Below are 19,447 nucleotides of genomic sequence, written 5' to 3'. Positions count from 1 at the left end.
AATTAATATTCAAATTACGTCTATGATCGAAGTATAACCATTTTTTTAACAACTAATACTCTAATCCTATATCCACCTAACCAATGTTTAAACGTACACCTTCAAGAGAGAGAACACATATTCTTATATATATGTGTGTGTGTGTGTCAGGGTTCATCGTTTAGTATAATAAAACATCTGCTTATGTAATGCTAAGCTGTGTTAAACGAACAACACTAACCAGCGTTTTATTACTTATAATATAATTAAAGAAAAACTTTTGATATAAAACTCAGGTGTTTCCTGTTTCTGATTTATATTTATGTTTTATAATTAATGACCGATATCAATATTAATACATTGTATGATCGATCAACTTTTGAAATAACAAAAGAAAAAAAGTAATAAGTAGAAACAAGTGTGAAGAGGGAATAAAATATGAAGGCGTAGTTACTAGGTGTCTCATGTGCTGTTGGACTTTAGATAAAGATTATTGTGGTTTCATGCAAATCTTTGTCGGGTCGCTAATGGCGTCTAGTTTTGTCTTGGCTAACTTTTTAGGAAATAAATTTTTAAAATTTATTGGTTCTATATATGTTACTAGATATATATAAAAAATAAACGCTTATTGTTTAATTTTTGTTATACACAAAGATAATTTTTATGATTGATAAAACTAGACACAAAATATGATTAAAAAAAACTTACTAAATGACATGCTTATAAGAGTAGCCATATATATGAACTTTGTAAATAAATTTATTGATGTAACATTACAAACAGGGCTGGCCCGTGGACCGGAGAAAATAAGTTAGGATTTTAGACTCACACTTAATTAAGGCCTCCAAGTCTAAAAATAAAATATTATATATAGACATATTATAATGGGTAAAGTAAATTCAAAACGATGTATTATTATGATGGTAGGCTTGGTTACTACTAAGACTATCCCCGATGCAAGCTAAAATACTTAGCAAAAATCTTTGCCACATCACCCCACTACTCAATCTCTTCCATCTTTTTCTTTCTACATTTAATGCCCACTACTCACAATTTCTTTCTCTCTTTAAATATGGCGCACGTAGCCAAGGATTTAACACACACACACTCTCTCTTCCATGTCACACTCCACATCACCTCTACCTCTCCAAATACACTATAAATACAATGCATTGTGGAAGGTTTAAGGTATAGGTCATGGGTTCAAAACTTGTAATAAACCGTTTTTTTTCTTAACAATTGTCATAAAAAAACCTCAATATCTTATTTTGATTTAAGACTCCACATTTATTGAGTCGGTCCTGATTACAAATACACTAGCTCATACAAAGCAAATTAAGGTAACATAACTCAATATTTATGCATTTGTAAATATTATTTTAACTATAAGATATAAGATGATATTGTATCTTTAACTATGTTTATCATTATCATACAAGCCTAATAAATGGTTATGTGTTATACTCTGCTCTTAATTACTCTGGATCATTTGTCATATCAACACCACTTAAGCTTTTCATCTACTCTTCGACTCTACAATTCAACATATATACGCTATAATCGATTCTACATCATTTTATTTATTTATATTATTTAAATTCAAAGATATGAAGATGAAATCAAAAAAGGAAAGGAAATAATTGTGATTAGCTGTGGTGCTGGCTTCCGTGGGCTGGCTCATTGAAACTCCGTCATCAGTGGTATGAGGGTAGGGGCGTAGTGTTTCAGCGAGACCACTGAAGGCCACCTCAGTACCACCAGTGATTATACCACATAAACTAAATACCTCTTTCTCCTCTATCATGCATGCTATATAATTTATGTGTTTCTTCACATAAATTGATTTTTAACTGAACGTGACTTTATATATATCTAATAATATAAAATTACATTTCAGAGCAATGAAGAAACTAGAAAATCAAACACGGGGCTCATGGCAAGCATTATGTTTCGTCCTTTTCTTATTTAAAGTCGTGTGTTTTGTTTGTAAGCGGATTATTTTGAGTCTGGTGGCAGACAAAATTGCCACCAAAAAAGCTTGATTAATTATTAATTAAATTATTTAAGTTTTTTTTAATTTATTTACTAAGTTACGTTTAATATTCTATATTTTTAACTCTTTATTATAATTGTACCCATGAAATGATGGGCAGATTTGAGCCATAAGATAATATGTATGAGTTTGATGGCAGTTTGGCCATGGTCTATCTTTTAATGCTGCTATTCAACCTTTTGTATTTTATATATCATAAAGGTTAATATGGTTAAACATTCCACTAAAGAGTCCAATAATTTGATATGAAACACAACAACCTGTCCTTTCGATTACTATTTGCTAACATGGACGTGTTCAAAGGCGTTCGTTGACGCTTTGGTTGGTTAAACTTTTTAGCTAATACGCGTATATAAAGCAGTCGTTTTCTTGTGCTTTTACGCCCCTAATTGTCAATAAATTTGTTGAAAGGAATGTAAATATACTCTATTAACCACCGGTTAAAGCTAGAACTATGATTTAATCTTGTTTATTGAGTAAGTGTTATGTTGATCTAATCCCCTTACAAAGTTTGATTGTCATTAATACAAGAGTAAATTGCGGTTTTTGTCCATGTGTTTCGTCTGAATTTGTGGTTTTAGTCCAACAGTATTAAATATGCGATTTTCGTCGCTGTGGTTTCATTTCACTTGCAATTAAAGTATTAAACCTAACCCACTAACCCCGTTAAGTCTGGACGTTAAACCCATCAGCGTGCTCCTCACATGAGGGGCAGTTTTGTCATTTTTATCCCCAAATAAACCCCAATCCTAATTAGTAAGCCCCTTTGCGTGAGGGGCTAAGGTGTATTTGGAGGAAAAAAGGACAAAATTGCCCTAACGTGAGGGGCACGCTGATGGATTTAACAGTCAGACTTAACGGAGTTAGTAGGGTCGGGTTTAATTGCAAGTGAAATGAAACCACAGAGACGAAAATCGCAGATTTAAAACTATTGGACTAAAACCTCATATTTGGACAAACCATAGGAACAAAAACCGCAGTTTACTCTTAATAAAATCATGAATATTTGATTATATCACCATGATTGCACGTATTCGTATGAATATGGACTATGGTTAACTCAGATCTTCTTGAATGTCTCAACCTCGTAACATTTACTTTTGTTGTTAAAAACAATCTCACGCACTCTTTCAGATTAGTAGTTCCACTTGTCACTGATGAACAATTGACTGACTTTTTTATAATTATAAAACCGTTGTCAGTTGTTTTGAAAGAACATAAATAAAAGTTAGGGGCGTACAAGGTTATTTGCCACTAGAGTGGTCATTGCTCTGAATAACAAAACTGAAAATTAGGAGTGCCGTTAATCATATTGCCGATATGAATTATAATCAGTCATCATAGTTTGGATTATTAAAATATAATTTTTTAAATAATTTGAGCCTTTTATGTTTGTCAGAGATAAATACTAGTATAACTTATTTACATGAATTGATGGCAAATTGGCACTGACAGAATCCAAATCCAAAAGTGTAGCACTAGCCCAAAGCCCCAAAGAACCTAACAAGGCCCAAATCAGATTCGTTTTGATAAACGTTTTATTTAATTATATTAGTAAATCCTTTTTCTTTAAACAAGTTGCAATCGCAAAAGGGTCTTTTGAGTCGCATCCAATATCAAATCAAAATGTTACTATATGGACCTAGGGGTGTTAAAAAAATCTTAATTCAAATTTTTAGATTTTGATAGTGATTTTGAAATTTTTCGGATACCCGAAATATCCTATATATTTCTTTTAATTATTAAATACTAATTATTATTTATAAATTTCGGATAATTTTATATTTTTTTGATAGTTATTCGGATATTTCGAATAATTTTTCGGATATTGCGGATAATTTTTGGATAATTCGGATATCCGAAATATTTGTAATTAGTTTGTAATTCGGATAACTTTTGGATAATTCAAAATTCGGATATCCGAATATGGACCACCAAAGAAACAAATAATGATGAAGAAAGAAGATTTCATGTACCTTAACTGGTTTGGGTTGCGAGTTACTTATTAAAATAGAAAACCCGAATAACCCGACCCAATTATCCCGAAACCTGATTAGGTTGACCTGATGAACACCTGTACTTGTAGGTCTATTGTTTGTTATACATAAAATATAAAAAGCTAATAGAAATGGCAAACAAATTAATAAGTCAAAATATATAAACGCGATAAGAAACCGCAGATCCTCTAAGTAGTCCTTTAGATGTAAACTGACCAAAATGTCTTTCTGAATGTAACCAAAAATCTAACGATGTTAGCTAAAGAGCTCAACTGGTTAAAAATTCAAAACATCAAATTATGATTTAAGAAATATACCATAATTCATAGTCGTGTAGTGTAGACGGTTCCAACAAGATTTCATTCTTGAACAAAAATTCTTTTTTTTTTTTCAATTTATTTCATCTATTCCATGACCGAAACAGGGGAGGTTATACGTTACACCACGATTTTAAATAAGAAGAGAGGTTTCAAGAAATGGTAGATTTATTCATACATGATATACCTTAGGTATGAGAAATGAGATTACCTCTTCAGAAAATAAAAACATGTTTGTTTCAAATTGTTGTAAAGACTATTGTAAAATGATTGTGTATTAACAGTGTTTGATAGGTTTATTGTCTATTGTATTTCAATTATTTATTAAATATTGTATTTTTATGAATTACTCGTATAATACACAGGTCTCAAACTAGTTTAATTACTAATAACAAATTGTTGTTTCTTTCGTTATATCACATTTCAACTAGGAGGCCTTAATTATCCATGTTATGGGGATCATGCTAACTGCATGTTTATAGTAATATAAAACGTCTATTTTTCATGCATGCATCTAATCTAACACTATTATATAACTAATTAAGATGTCTGATATGTGATTAACAAAATGCATCCTTCAAATTTATTACGTTTATGCTTTATAAAAGCTATTTTAGTTGTTGTCATCACATCATGTGGTATATGTTTAATTCTTTTGGCAATTTTTTAAAATCAATTTATATATGTTAATGAGTGCTTAATTGTGAATTGCGGTGATGAAAGAAAGTATCGGAGCACCAGCACCAACACCAGCACCACCGTCACCACCTAAACCGGTATGTTGGTCTAAAAGCTCGACCTTCAAAGGAGCTTGCTTCTCAGATAGAAATTGTGGGCATGAGTGCAAATCTAAAGAACAAACAGCACATTCGGGTGCTTGCCAAGATATGAAGTGTATGTGTGGGAAAGATTGTAAATAAATTATATATCTATATCAATATAATGCAACGACCCCACTTCTGTTGGTTATTTTAGTGTTATTGGATTAACTTGTCAATCGAGGAAATAACCTTAGAAATTAAACGAGTTAGGTGACGCGGGAGTGCGGACTCGATTTAATTCTAATGTTATTTGGGCTTTATAATAACATTGGATTTATTATTTTAATGTGTGGGCTTAAGTGCTATGTTAATTGGGTTTAATTGATTTAGGCCTTATTGTTTTAATAAAAAAAGATGGATGAGTTTATATAGAGGTCGATAGTTATTATTTTGAGGAAGGGGTTTTTTTCTCTGTTTTTGGGTGTTCTCGATCATCAAAGACAGGAGAGAACAACGGTTACTGGGTTCTCTCTTATTCTTCATTGAACAATAACAAATTCAATTTCATGTGCATAATTTCTCTGTCTTATACGATAAATCATTGTGTGCAACCCACAAATAGGTTTATCTGATAGTGATTACGTGATTCAGAGAATAATCCAGGATGCGAGCATTTTCAACTTCTTTCATCCATGATGCAGAGTTGTTAACCTCGAGAGCATTTTCACCTTCTTCCACCCTTGATGCAGCAGCAGAGTTAACACTGAGAGCCTTCTCATCTTCGCCTTCCGTGTCTCGAAATGAAATTCACCCGGATTTGATTAGTGTCACATTGTTGTTCCATGTGTAAGGAAGCGAGCTGAGATGTTTCTTGTTAATCTCACCAACTTCACGAATAATACCGACACTTCTCATCTTTGTGTTCAATGCTTCAAATTGATCAATGATGGACTCGATGCTTTCACATTGAATGTGATTCAACATGTTGAATTCTTCGTTTAGCATTTCTTTTCTGGACTCCCACATCTCCAAGTTCCCTTCAAATTTTTTGATAAGTGCTTCCCAAAGTTCTTGGACGGTAGTGCACTCTTTAACACTTTGTGTAATCTTCTTGTCTAAGCACATTGTCAAGTAACCAAATGCTTTCTGATCAACAAGCAGTTGTTCGAGGTCATTTGGAGTGAATGAACTAAGAGGTTTTTCAATTTCAACACCGGCTTTGTTTTTTATTTTAGGACGACAAGGACCATCTTGAATAGATCTGATCATTCTCATATCTTATGTTCTTGCAAAGTTCATGAACTGGTATTTCCAATCATTAAATACCTTAAAACCGACCAACTTAGGTGGTTTGTTGTTCGTGCACGATTCATTGTCCATGAGAAGGTAGTGTTTCAAGAGAGATTCTGCATCGGAAGCCATTTTTAAGTTGCTAGTGAAATGAAATTCTGAAGAGAACAGTGAACGGGGAATAGCGAACAGGGAACAAAGATCAGGGAACGGGGAACAACTTTTTAAACCCAACTACCAAGAACACCAAATCTTAGATCTAGTCCATATCAAGCAAGAACAAGATTTAAAGCAAACTCTATCTAGCAACAAACACAAAACCAAACACGGATCTACAACCAACATGATCAAAATCCGAAAAGAAAGATCCAAAAACCTCAAAACGTTGAGCCGAAACTCTGATACCAAGTGTAGGTCCCGAAACCGGATCCGACAAACGAATGGATTTTGTTCTTGATAAGCGATCGAGATGGGTGCGGTATAAACAATCGATCGAACGAATAATATAAAGATAATATTGCACGACTCCGTAATCGGTAATAATAAAAGATTCATAAAATTAATCGAACCAATCCCACCCAAGGTGAGCTCTCCTTGGGTCGTTGTTTAAACACTAGAATGCACACACATAGAAAGACAATGCATGTCCTATTTATAGCTAAACATAGACAGTCTAGAAATCTTTCTCCCCGTTGAAGCTAAACGTGTGTGCCGAAGCTCTCGTCTCGGATCCGGAATTCTTGCGGACATCGCCAATTTGATTAACCAATATGTGTGTGTGTGTGTGTATATATATATGGGGGAGGGATATTTTGAGAACCATGTTGAGTTTTAAGAACTCCATTCTAGGCCGCACATTTAATTAAATGGATTGAAATATGTGGTTGAGATTAAATATGGCAAAAAAGTCAAAGTAGGAGAGAGAATAAATATGTAAGTGGTTACACTAACTTTTACGTCCGTTACACATATGTGAAAAGTCGACTCGATGCGTAAAAAATTTTGTAATTTTTTTACGTGTATGTAACCTACATATCTTATGCATGTGTAAAAAAATTTTAAAAAAATTGCTACACCGAGTTCTTAAAACTCAAAGGGGTTCTCATTTGAAATCTCGCATATATATATATATATATATATATATATATATATATATATATATATATATATATATATTTGTCACATTGATATCACAAGTAACATTTTTGGCCTTACACGTTTTATATTAATGAAAACACTATAGAATAGTAATCAAGTTTCAAGTTTGTTCCAATTAAGTCACTTATATTTTGTTTTGTCCCAATCAGGTCACTCAACTTTCTGTTTGTCTCAATTAGGTTACTTAAATTTCAATTTTTGTTCTAAAACGAGAGAGACAATTACTATATCATCATAAGTGATATATTTACTGATAAAAAATAAAAAAAAATGCTGGTTATAATGACGCTTAAGTTATTTATGAACATATAATATGAAGGTAAAAAAGATATTATTAGAACATTTATTGAAAGCTGAGTGACCTAATTGAGATAAAATTGAAAGTTGAGTGACCTAAATGAAAACACTGAAAGTTGGGTGACCTAATTGAGACAAAATAAAATATGAGTGCCTTAATTGAAATAAACTTGAAACTTGGTTACTATTCTACAAAGTTTTCTCTTTATATCATCACTAGATTTTATCCCCCGTATTATGGGGGTTGTTTTACATTATTCGTTTTTAATATTTATATATATATATATATATATATATATATATATTTGGATTTTAATCTTAGTTATTGTAAGAAAGTTAATAATTAATATACTTGAGGTTTGATGATGAAATGCTTTCACAAATAAATGTTATGTTATAATCCGGTTTAAAAGCTATCTGGATTTGGTGATATCCAGTACCCGTTTATTTTCTTTATTATAAAATTGCTTCTTAATTATAAATAATTTCTTTTTTTAAAATAAAATAGGATATTAATTTTTAGTATATTCCTATTTTATAGGATATTCATATCAAATATTTGATGAGATTATTTTTTAATATAATGAGATGTTATAACCCGTTTAAGAGCTATCTAGGTTTGGTGAGACCTTTACCCGTGAATTCGGGTCAAATGCGTGAGAAGCCTTCATTTATAAATAAAGCAATCTGATGGCTTGAGAGAATGGTTGTTTTACATTTTTCGTTTTTAATATTTATTTTATGGATTTTAATTTTCTTTATTGTAAGAAAGTTAATAATACTTAGGGTTTGATGATGAAAGGGTTTCATAAATAAATGATATGTTATAACCCGTTTAAAAGCTATCTGGATTTGGTGACACATGACCCGCTTATGTTTTTTACTATAAAATTGTTTATTAATTATAAATAATATCTTTTTTTTTTAAATTGGATATTAAATTTTAGTATATCCCTATTTTATAGGATTTTCATATCAAATTATTGGTAAGATTAATTTTTAATTTAATGAGATGTTATAACCCGTTTAAGAGCTATCTGGTTTTGGTAAGACCCATACCCATGAATTTGGGTTAAATCAATGAGAGGCCTCCATTTAAAAATCAAAAAATCTGGTGACTTCCATAAAAGGGGGGAGCGACCACATCACGAAACGTAGGATTTTAGGGTTTTCGTTTATATATTTTATAGATTGCTATCGGAATGAATAGCATCATGTAGTTAACATGATTTCAACTACATGATGCCATTCATTTCGTATACACAATGTTGTTGATTTTGTGGGTCTTCTATTTTCTTATCATAATTGATTTTGGTTGATTAATATAGAAGATTGCTTAAAAAGAATAGAAGTTTTATATTATCATTCCTATGCATGTATACGGAATGAATGACATCGCGTAAACATGATACATGATGCAATTCATTATGTATGCATGATGTTGTTGATTTGTAAATCATCTATTTTCTTATCATAATTTATTTTGGTTGATAAATATAGAAGATTGCATAAAAATAAGCGTTTATATAGTCATTTCTACGCATGCATACGCAATGAATATCATCATGAGTTAACATGATTTCAACAACATTATGTCAATCATTTTGTATGCATGCATAGCACTGTTATATAAAACTTCTATTTTCAAGCAGTCTTCTATATTAATCCACCAAAGTTAATGATTTAAGAAAACCGTCAATCCATAAGGCAATAACATCGTAAATAGAAATCGTTGCTTGAGTAAGATGATGAAATGGTCACTTTGATTATATTTAGGTGCCTTTAAAGACCATTAACATTAGCATTTGTTTGAATTGAAAAAAAAAATACAAACTATTTTCTTTTCAAAGGAATGACAACAATAAGACCAACAGATATCCCAAACATAAGTATCAATATTCCTATAAAGTTGACCACAAGGGCTTCTTGACCTTTATGTAACTTCTGAAACATAAATTCCTCCATTAATCCGGTCTCTGCGGTCATTATCGCCATGAAAAATATGCCTACACCGGTAAAAATATGCCACGGGGCGAATATAACATGTGTTGCTGACTTGGCACCCGGAAACAAGAAGGTGAAAAATCCAAGTAATAACTAGCATTTCTTAAGGTTGTGTTAGTAAGATATATATGAACATGTTGGAAGATAATTAATGAATCCTTTTCTTCAAGATTTGATTACTTAAGTTAATTTTTTTATATGAAACAGTGGCGGATTTACTTGAATGGCAGGGGGGTAATGACCCCCACTCAACTTGTTAATGGCTTTGTAAATTTCATATAATAATTGATCCAAATTCAAAATCCCCCCCCCCCCCAAATTCATTGTCTTTCATATGCCCCAAGTCTTTTACTCTTTCCCTCCAAAGCCGAATTTGAAAAAAGACCGGTACTAAAGGTTGTCTTACTAGTTACTACGAATCTAATTTTTGTTTATTTAGATAATCTTCCTTGTTGATCATGACTTTCTAAAAGAAAGATAGGTACTAAAGAGCGTGTTTCTGACCCACTTTGTTTATTAAATATGGTAATTAGTTCGACTACACTGTAAAAATCGATCCTTTTTACTGTTACCCCCCATTGAACAAAATTTCTGGATCCGCCACTGATATGAAACGACGTAGTTTTGGATTTAGTCTAAATGCCTTGTGCTCAAACCCATTAACATATTTAGCTAAACGAGTTGTGTTCGTGTCAACCAAGTGAGTTCATGGGGGTTGACATGTCTATCCCACTTATTTAGTTTTCTAAATAAGTTTATAAAATAACTTAAAACTATTTGAGTATCTTTTTATGCAAAATTTTAATAATAAACAAATAATTGGCATAGTTTAAATATAGGTGCTTCAAAAACTACAAGTAACATGCAAACATTAAAAGTTTTAAAATATTAATATACAAAACCTTATTTAGGTTGACACTTGACAGGGTTGGGCCCATCAATCAACGAACACGATCCAGGAAAATTACCTGAAGGCCGAATAAGCATATGGTAGCCAAACCGATCCAGGAATGTAAAGTGTATGCATGTCCGATTTTAAGTTCATTATGAAATTTAAAAACCGCGTAAATGCCCAATATTCCACTTAAAAGTGATTCAAAATAACGATATGCATTATCACACTTAAAAGTGAATTTTAACTGCTTAAAATAAATTTATAATTGTGTGCACTTTTATTATACATTTAATCTTACCTTCGCCAGAAAAAATAATGAATCCAAGTATCGTAAGAAGTGGATGCATCTGTGAATCAAATAAGATTCTAAGGTGCGATTTTTATCGATCAACCAGAAAATGATGAGATTACTAAAATCTAATTTTTCAGTTATTTTCCACATTTTCTACTGAACTTACGTTGAAAATCTGGATTTTTACATGAGATGTGAAAGCAACGCCTTCCTTTAACTTTATAAGCCAATACAAACCAAGGGTAGCAATAGATACCGCAAGCAAATGTGCGAAAGCGGTCACCAGGAAAGCTGGCACTCGATAACGCGAACGATTGTTTTGCATGACACAAGTTGAAAATGATAGGGTTTTTTTATTGTAGTACTTTTAACTTGTAAAGCAATATTGAAAACATATGTTGACAAAGCATGTATATATACAAGTCTTGAATGATATTGCATATATGATATTTGTAATCACTGTTATCATATTATTATTATTATTCAAATTACGCGTATAATATAATAACATTATATTATGATTATTATTCAAATTACGCGTATAATATAATAACATATTATATTATGATATAATATGAAATGTATTATACCATGTTAATATTCTTTATATTTAATAAAGGCCGGTCTTCGAGATTTGGGTTCCTCAAATGTTTTTTAGAATGACGGCTTTTTGTGTGTTAGGCCACCGCATTCTTCTAATTTGGAGAGCCCTGTTGCCCCACTCCAACCAGACTATGTTGTCTTAACCAGGCCCACGTTGGATCTAGATTTTGGCTTGGGCATTTCCCCGGAAAACCATACAGTCAACTGCAACTTGAAAGTCGTTGTGCCACCACAAGAGCAGAACTCTCTAGCGTAACACACAGTGGTACTAAAACCCGGGTGGGCTCGGAATTCGAATTGATGACCTCACAAGGTCTAGCTCAAATCCTTCGTTTCCTATATCCACTAAAAGTGATACAAAGTAGAAAACGAACTTGGGTTTTAATTGGAGAACCCAAGCATAATACCACACTACACCACAAGAAGAGGATTCAGCCTTCAGGTTCCTCATATGAATACTAGAAACTAAATTGAGCTTACTGAAACTAGTTAACAAGTCATGTTCGGATCAATCCAAAAATACGAAGTGCAAATATGAAGGATGTCAAGTTCAATGTTTAACTTGAAGACGGCATAATAAGCAAAACAAGCATCATCTCATTTGATCCCTAGACACTACTAATACAACCAACAGCATAACCGAAAAACGAAACAACCATCTCACAAAATTCGAATAACCGACCACCATAACACATGATGGAAAATCTATCACCTGATGAATAATACAACTTTTATTATCTACAAATAACTTCATATCTTCTCAAGTCTAAACTATCATTCTTTGGGAAAACAGCCAATGTGATAAGCTGGGGTATCATTCATACTCTGTGACAAATTTTTACTCGCCAAAAAATTTCGGTATGGTCGTTGAACAGGCGGTAAAAGCAAAGCTGATTCTTTGTCCATTGAAAGTATCTTCCCACATTTACTGCACCAATCACATATGTAAACAATTAAGTATAAACTAACAAACCAAATTAATTCATATGCATATATGTATAGGTTTTATGGTATACCTGCAAGCTTTAGTAAATAGAGTTTGATAACTGCAGATCCAATGCTACAAAAAAATAAATAAATAAAATAAATGACGCCTGCGTGCTTGAATCGATGTATAAACATAATTTTATAACATAACTGATGATTATACCAGTAATTTATATAGTGCTGAGTCAGCATTGACACCAATAAAATGCTGTGGAGCCATTGCAGCATGTTCCTACATTTAAAAAAAAACATCTATGAAAGACAGAATATTAATTAGTGTTACTGGTATTGTATAATTTTTTTACCGTGATGTTTCTAAAAACGTTAAAAGCTGAAACACCTCTTGCGTGTACGTAACTGCCACCCTGTGAAGACAGTTTAGAAAGAGATTAACAGAGATTGTTTAAATGTAGAATAATTCAATTTAAGTTGGTATTAAGATTAATTATAATACCTCGTCGGGTGAAAAGAAAGCTACTGCATCAGGATGAAGTGAACCGGTTGGATTCAATGATATTACTGCTCGAAATACAAACGGGATTAACAACTCAATGACACCAATCTGATCACCATTAACTGTTCTTGATTCTGAGATGATGTTTCGTGAACTTTGGAAATTACTATGATCTTTTGGTGATTCATCAAGAGTATCATTAGGAAGTAACGAGGCTCGCTTTGACCAGTCAAGTCGCTGATAAGTTGAGGTTTTGACTTCTGGGATTTCTTTCTCGAGTTCTGTTAATACATCTGACACTGTTTTCAACTCACTAAAGTCTTCGTGTTGACTCGCGGTTGATGTGTAAGTGCCACGATGCTTTTTTGAGGCTTGCCCGTCTACTGATTTGTCATCAAGATGAGGAAAAAACCGCCTTTTTTGATCAATAAATGCCTTCAAAGCTAACCTATAACAATTATAACTTTTTACAATCAGAAACTGGAAATTAATAAAAGATTAGTAATCATCAAGAAGCAAAGTGCACCTGGTTCGGTCAACAGCAGATGCTCCAGCTTGACCGGCCAGTTGTCGTTTCCATGCATATGCAACAACAGCACCGTCTGGACAAACTAAAGGCATATGAAGGCCCCATGAATTACTTCTTGATCTAAGTGACTCATTCAGGACTCCAGAATCTTCCAATTGTCTTCCTATTAAAAGCACAGATATTCGATTCAGATTCAAATGTTTCACTCACAATACTGATACTCTTTCCTGCAGAAGCTTAGCACGATTCAGGTAGAATGATAACTAGGCCTGTACACGAACCAAACACTTACGAACTGTTCGGAGGGAAGTTCGTTATGTTCGTTTTTTTAATAAATGAATGAACATGAACAAATTTTGTTGTTCATTTGAATTGAACGAACATGAACACACATTTTGTACGTTCACTTATGTTCATTTATTTACATTCATATATGTTTTTTCGTTTCTGTCCTTTTAAATTTTAATAAATACATAGGTAGTTTATACTTATATATACAGACATAAAATGGACTTGTTTTGACATACCTATAAAATGTAAAATTTAACCACTAATTTATATGCGTTTTTGAATGGCTTGTGATGCATTAGACTTGTTCGTTTACATTCGTGAAGTGTTCGTTTAGGTCCTAAATGAATGAACATGAATAAATACGAACATGCCCATTTTCTTAATGTACTAACACACACACACACAACACAAAAGTTCTATAATATGCCCCTGTTTGTGTTCGTTCTGTTCGTTTACAGGCCTCCTAATAATAACTAATAAATATTAATCTCATTGGTTTCAATTCCGAACCACGTGTCACCCCAAATTAACACCCTCAACACCAATAAGGCAATAACAACATCACCATCATCTTCGTACTCAGTAAATCCCACCAATAGCTAAGCTATGGTAGGGTCTGAGGAGGGTAAAATGTAGATAGTCTTGCCTCTATCCCGTAGGAATAGAGAGGCTGCTTCCAGTGAGTCCCCAGGCTCGATAGTAGTTTTGCATCAAGCCTTGGACATAAGGCGCGTAATACTCAACCATCAACCGATTAGTGCATGCACCCTTGTCTTTCGGCTATCAACGCCACCACATGATGCCTGATTAACCTTCCGCCACTTTTAACGTTATCTTCACGAAATTAGTAAAATAATGTCAAAATTAGTGCAGTTTCACTCCCCCCCAAAATGGCCCACACATATATCATTATATGCCCACACCGTAAACAGGGCGTCACAATTACCAATCATATCCGCAAACAAACGTAAGATGTGTCAGCCCGAAACACGACACTAATAAATATTAGACGAGTCGACCATTTGATGCACTAATCTGAGTGTATCACAACAAAGTATCTGATCTACTACTCTTACCATGCCACATGTCAATTATGTACAAAACCCAAACCCTAAAAATCAAACACTCACCAATCATTCTCAGATCCAGTAAATACTGCCGCATAGAAGCACCTTCCTGCACAATCAAATTCAACGGCTTATTATTATTATTATTATTATTCTGACCGGCCATAAACAGAGCTTCGAGAAGCCGATCGGCGCCGAGCCTGATGTCGGCTATGAGCCGAGCCGCGTGAGCTAGCCGGTCCATTGCTAAGGCTACTTGCTTCGGCGGCGCGTCGGTGGCGGATTCCGGTGGAGGTAGGGTTAGGGTTCCGGCGGGTTGTGGTGGTGGTGGTTGTGACTGGTGGTGCATTTTGGGGTTGTGTTGTTTATTTGGTGGTAAGTGTGGGTGACACGTGCACTAGTGGTTCCAAATTAATAAATGTTTGTTTCTGGTGTTTGGTTTTATGTTTATGTTATGGTTTGGGCCTTGTTGGTTCTTTTGTTCTTTTGAGTATTTGGTAACTAGACAAGACCAAGCCCCTCTAGATTGAGGTGCACAAAAAGAAAATGTCTGGATCAAACTCGGCGGTTCCTATCTGGATCCGACCCTACCCTATCATATCCGTGGGTACGGACCAGGCTTTGGGTTTCTCCCGAAACTGTATTCGGAACAGGAACCAACCCGGACCCGGTGGAATCGGTTCCGCCAATACCCGGTCAAAACCCAACCCTACCTTACCCGAAACTCAAAACCCGAAAAAAACACTGAAAACCTGGTCAAATGACCGACTATACCGGAACCCAAAAAAACGGTTCCACCAATACCCGGTCAAAACTCAATTTTTTTTTTCTATACCCGATTTGACTTTTGTTGACCATACTCGAAACTGGTTCCTACTCAGTTCCAGTTCCTAAAAATACCTGGTTTGTGCACCTCTACCTCTAGAGGTGCACAAAAGAACTCGGTTCTGGAACTAGACCTGACCCTACTGTACCTGATTCACGGGTATAGACAGGGTTTTGGGTTTCTCTCCAGAACTGTGCAGGGCCATCTCCGATAATATTTAAAAAATTTTGGGTCAAAGGTGGGAAAAAATTGAGTCTCAGGTAAAAAGGGGTTTTTGTTTGGTTTATACAATTAAATTTTTAAATAAACTTAATTGATTATGATTTGGGTTGTGTAAAAAAAATATTTTGTATAAAAATAAGCTTAAGCATGTCTAAAGTAAGTTGTCATACCCATTTGCCATTTCTAGTTAAACATTAATTAGAGATACAGTTTTCATAAAAATATATATAATTTAAAAAAAAACTAGGCCTAGCGGTATGTCGGGTTGGGGGCCGTCTACCACCCTGCCCTCCTTGAGAGCCTGCCTTGGAACCATACCTGGAACTGGTTCCACCGATACCCGGTGAAAACCTGACCTTAAACCTGATAAAAACCCGGCAAATCCGGTCAAATACCCGACCATACCCGAAGTCGGTTTCTATTGGCTCCGGGTTCTTGACTTTTATTGACCACATCAGGTGTCGGCTTCTGAAAATACCCGGTTTGTGCACCTCTACTTGCTTAGAGTTTTCTTTCTAAAGTTCAAACTTGGATCGTAGTTTATGTATTAAATAGTTTAGATATGTTTTTTTAATCATTTTAATATATATTGACAAGAAACTTGAGCAGACCTAATCTCGACTCGAGCTCGTGTAGTATCTTAAACGATTTAAAGTTCGGCTCAAGCTCGGTTGTGTAGTGTGAAATTAATATATAAAAGTTCAAGATATGTCAAACTCAACTAAATGAGCTTAAACTATCTTCTCTTGCATGACTCGGGCTCGATAACTAAACGGGCTATTTGAGGCTTTCGCTCAACTCGTTTTTAGCTTTTTATTAGTTCAAGCTCAAATAACTCTTGACGCCTCGGCTAATTTGCACTCCTAATGCTATTACTTCAAAAGACAAATTTGCACCACCCTCATTATTAAATAAAGAATATTTTGTTTTGGGTATTTATAACCCTGATCAATTAAATAGGCCTACGAGGAATATATTATACAATGAGGCCACATATATAAAGTTATATAATTAACGATCTCTTCCGTTTAATTGATCCATAAAACTAAATAAATCACGAAAAGAGGGCCATGTGAAAAGAAACAAGTTTTACGTTATCATATCTAATTTGTTTAAAAAGCCGGTCTTGTTTGAGTTAACATGTTTAATTAAACAGGTTGTATTTAGGTTATTGGATTACAACCCGATAAAGATGTTAAAACCTCATTACTATATAAGTATATGTCAACTTGTGTGACACTTTTAGATAATTTGGTTAAACGAGTTTTGCTTGGGTTACACGATTTTAAACGTGTGCGAGTTAAAGTACATGTTTTTATATTAATGTTTCTATACGAATATTTTTTTTTCATATGTTCTCTTGACAGTCCATAGGAATTTATTCTGTTGATCGTTAACTTTTCTCAATTTAACGACAATGTAAATGAACAAAAGTATTTATTTTAAGGCAAGCAAACTTAAACATCGAATTAGCGTAAATTAAAGGAGATAATAATGAAAAGCATATCTACTTTTTATTGAGCATATGCTTCTTTTATTGAGTAAACTGCAAAAAAGAAAACGAGAACTTATATTAAGAGTGTTCTTTGGACTAATTAACCACACCTAACCAATAAAGTACTGATTTAAATTAAGTAATTGACCACTTTATCACATGTTCGGTTCTATTGTAGATCAACTGGCTCCTCCAAAATGAGCTGCAAACTAGAGGAATTAAGATGACATGCCCAAATTAAGCGAAGTTAACAGGTGGATTATAGGGTAGAAACAAGTTGGGTCAAGTTGAGCCCGTGTTTGATTATTCTAACTAAAAAAAACTTGAGCTTGTTAAAATTACAATTTAATATATATTATCTAATATTGTTTTTTTTTCTTTCCTTATTTTACATGTTTCAGGCTGCTTGTTCATTATGGGTTTATCTTCACGTTGGTGGTCACAGGGCGCACGGTTCAAGTTATTCTCGGCCCATCCTTATTCTTCTAGACGCGTGTGGCCTCATTATCACTACTAGACGTTGTAGACACATCCCTATATGAGACGTTGTAGACACATCCCTATATGTGTTTCCTGTTCTTCTCAGTTCCAGATTGTCATGATTCTCTAATTGAGCCTTGAAAATCGTGTAAAAGAATTTGGTGGATGCTTCCTTTCTCCATTCATGAACGATTGGGTTATAAATTGAAGCTTTGAATTGTAGTTTTAAACACAAGTACACACAATAAAATCAATCAGTTGTCTTGTCTTCTAACATATTTAATGTTGTCTCTGTTTATTGAATCATCAGCCTAATCATCCGATGGATTCATCTCTAATTACGGAATCATTCAATTGATTCTTTATTTCATATCATGTTCTTGTAATGGTTTGATGTCTCATGAATATTTGGTACTATAAGCTTCAATTTAAGCTTATATCGATGTAGACTTTTAACGATAAGCTTTCTGAAGAAACACTAATTGACCCTGGGCAGATTACGGATAATCTGGGGGTTAAATAGATGTTTCCCACGAGGGGTTATGTCCGGCAAAGATGGTTCTTCTGGTGACCTGCAAAACAGACACCGTGAGCTCGTCACTGAGAAGGGGGGGGTACCTCCTTGTGACCACCATCCGGCGTGAGAATCAGACTAGATTGCTCTTGAATATAAGTATATATTAAGAGATTGCTAGAGAAGATAAGATGTGATAAGGTAATGTAATGTGTCCATACCATTCCAAAGTGTTGGAGTATTTATAGCCGAATGTAGGTTTCCAAGAAGGTACAGCCGGCTGAATAGTATTCCTGTTCTGCCAACTGTGGGCTACGCACATGCCATGCTGGCAGTTGGTGGGTAGGCAGCGGCTGATAGGGACCAGGCCGGCTGTGTACTATTCCTTTTCCACCAACTGCAGGCTATGCACGTGCTACGACAGGTTGGTGAGTAGGCAGCGGCTAATAGTGACAGGGGTTGGTGAGTAGGCAGCGGCTGATAGTGACCAGGCCGGCTGTGTACTATTCCTTTGTCACAGTGAGCTGTCGCTGCTTTGGTCAGACCTTTTGTCCATACCTCGTCAGGTACAGTACAAAAGGTCCTCCAGTAGCGTACGGACTGGCTCATTTGGGCGGGAGTATTCCCGGCTTTGGGCGGGAGTGTTCCCGGCTTGCTCACTCCTTCTTCAGGTGACATTACTGAATTATTTAAGAGTTAAGTGCCTTGTGCGTGTAGCCTTGCTGCGCAGGTAGCCTTCCCTGATGGCTTGTATCCGCAGCTGCGGGAACAGGCGGGGTACTTCACCATTGGGAGGCTTTTCCTGCGGGAACAGCTTGCGTACTGCGCGTAAGGACGTCACGTCTCTGAGCATGGTGGGTCCTGGGATCCAGTTGGTTTCTGCGCAGACGTCCCTCTTCAAGGTGAGTCTTGCGAGTTTAGCCTTTGCGCAGACGT

General features: G+C 34.6%; 2 protein-coding genes across 2 annotated transcripts; both read right to left on the bottom strand.

The window, feature by feature from the left end:
* Positions 1-9,685: 9,685 nt before the first annotated feature.
* LOC143540961 (putative ascorbate-specific transmembrane electron transporter 1) lies at positions 9,686-11,368 on the bottom strand. Its single transcript, XM_077033901.1, has 4 exons — positions 11,210-11,368; positions 11,027-11,098; positions 10,825-10,995; positions 9,686-9,949 (listed from the first exon to the last, which is right to left on the bottom strand). The coding sequence occupies exons 1-4, from the start codon at positions 11,366-11,368 to the stop codon at positions 9,686-9,688; spliced, it is 666 nt and encodes a 221-aa protein (XP_076890016.1).
* An 875-nt stretch (positions 11,369-12,243) lies between these two features.
* Positions 12,244-15,323, bottom strand: LOC143540971 (mediator of RNA polymerase II transcription subunit 27-like). Its single transcript, XM_077033905.1, has 7 exons — positions 15,038-15,323; positions 13,614-13,779; positions 13,088-13,535; positions 12,939-12,998; positions 12,797-12,865; positions 12,663-12,706; positions 12,244-12,574 (listed from the first exon to the last, which is right to left on the bottom strand). Exons 1-7 carry the CDS (start codon positions 15,321-15,323, stop codon positions 12,421-12,423), a joined length of 1,227 nt encoding a protein of 408 aa, XP_076890020.1. The 3' UTR covers positions 12,244-12,420.
* Between the last annotated feature and the right edge of the window lie 4,124 nt (positions 15,324-19,447).

This window comes from Bidens hawaiensis, unplaced genomic scaffold, assembly GCF_021521415.1.
Source record: "Bidens hawaiensis isolate Kalapana, Puna unplaced genomic scaffold, B.hawaiensis_p1.1 tig00012418_1, whole genome shotgun sequence".
Taxonomy (NCBI): Eukaryota; Viridiplantae; Streptophyta; class Magnoliopsida; order Asterales; family Asteraceae; genus Bidens; species Bidens hawaiensis.
Note: the sequence above shows the minus strand (reverse complement) of the source record. Positions and strands in the feature narration are given on the sequence as shown.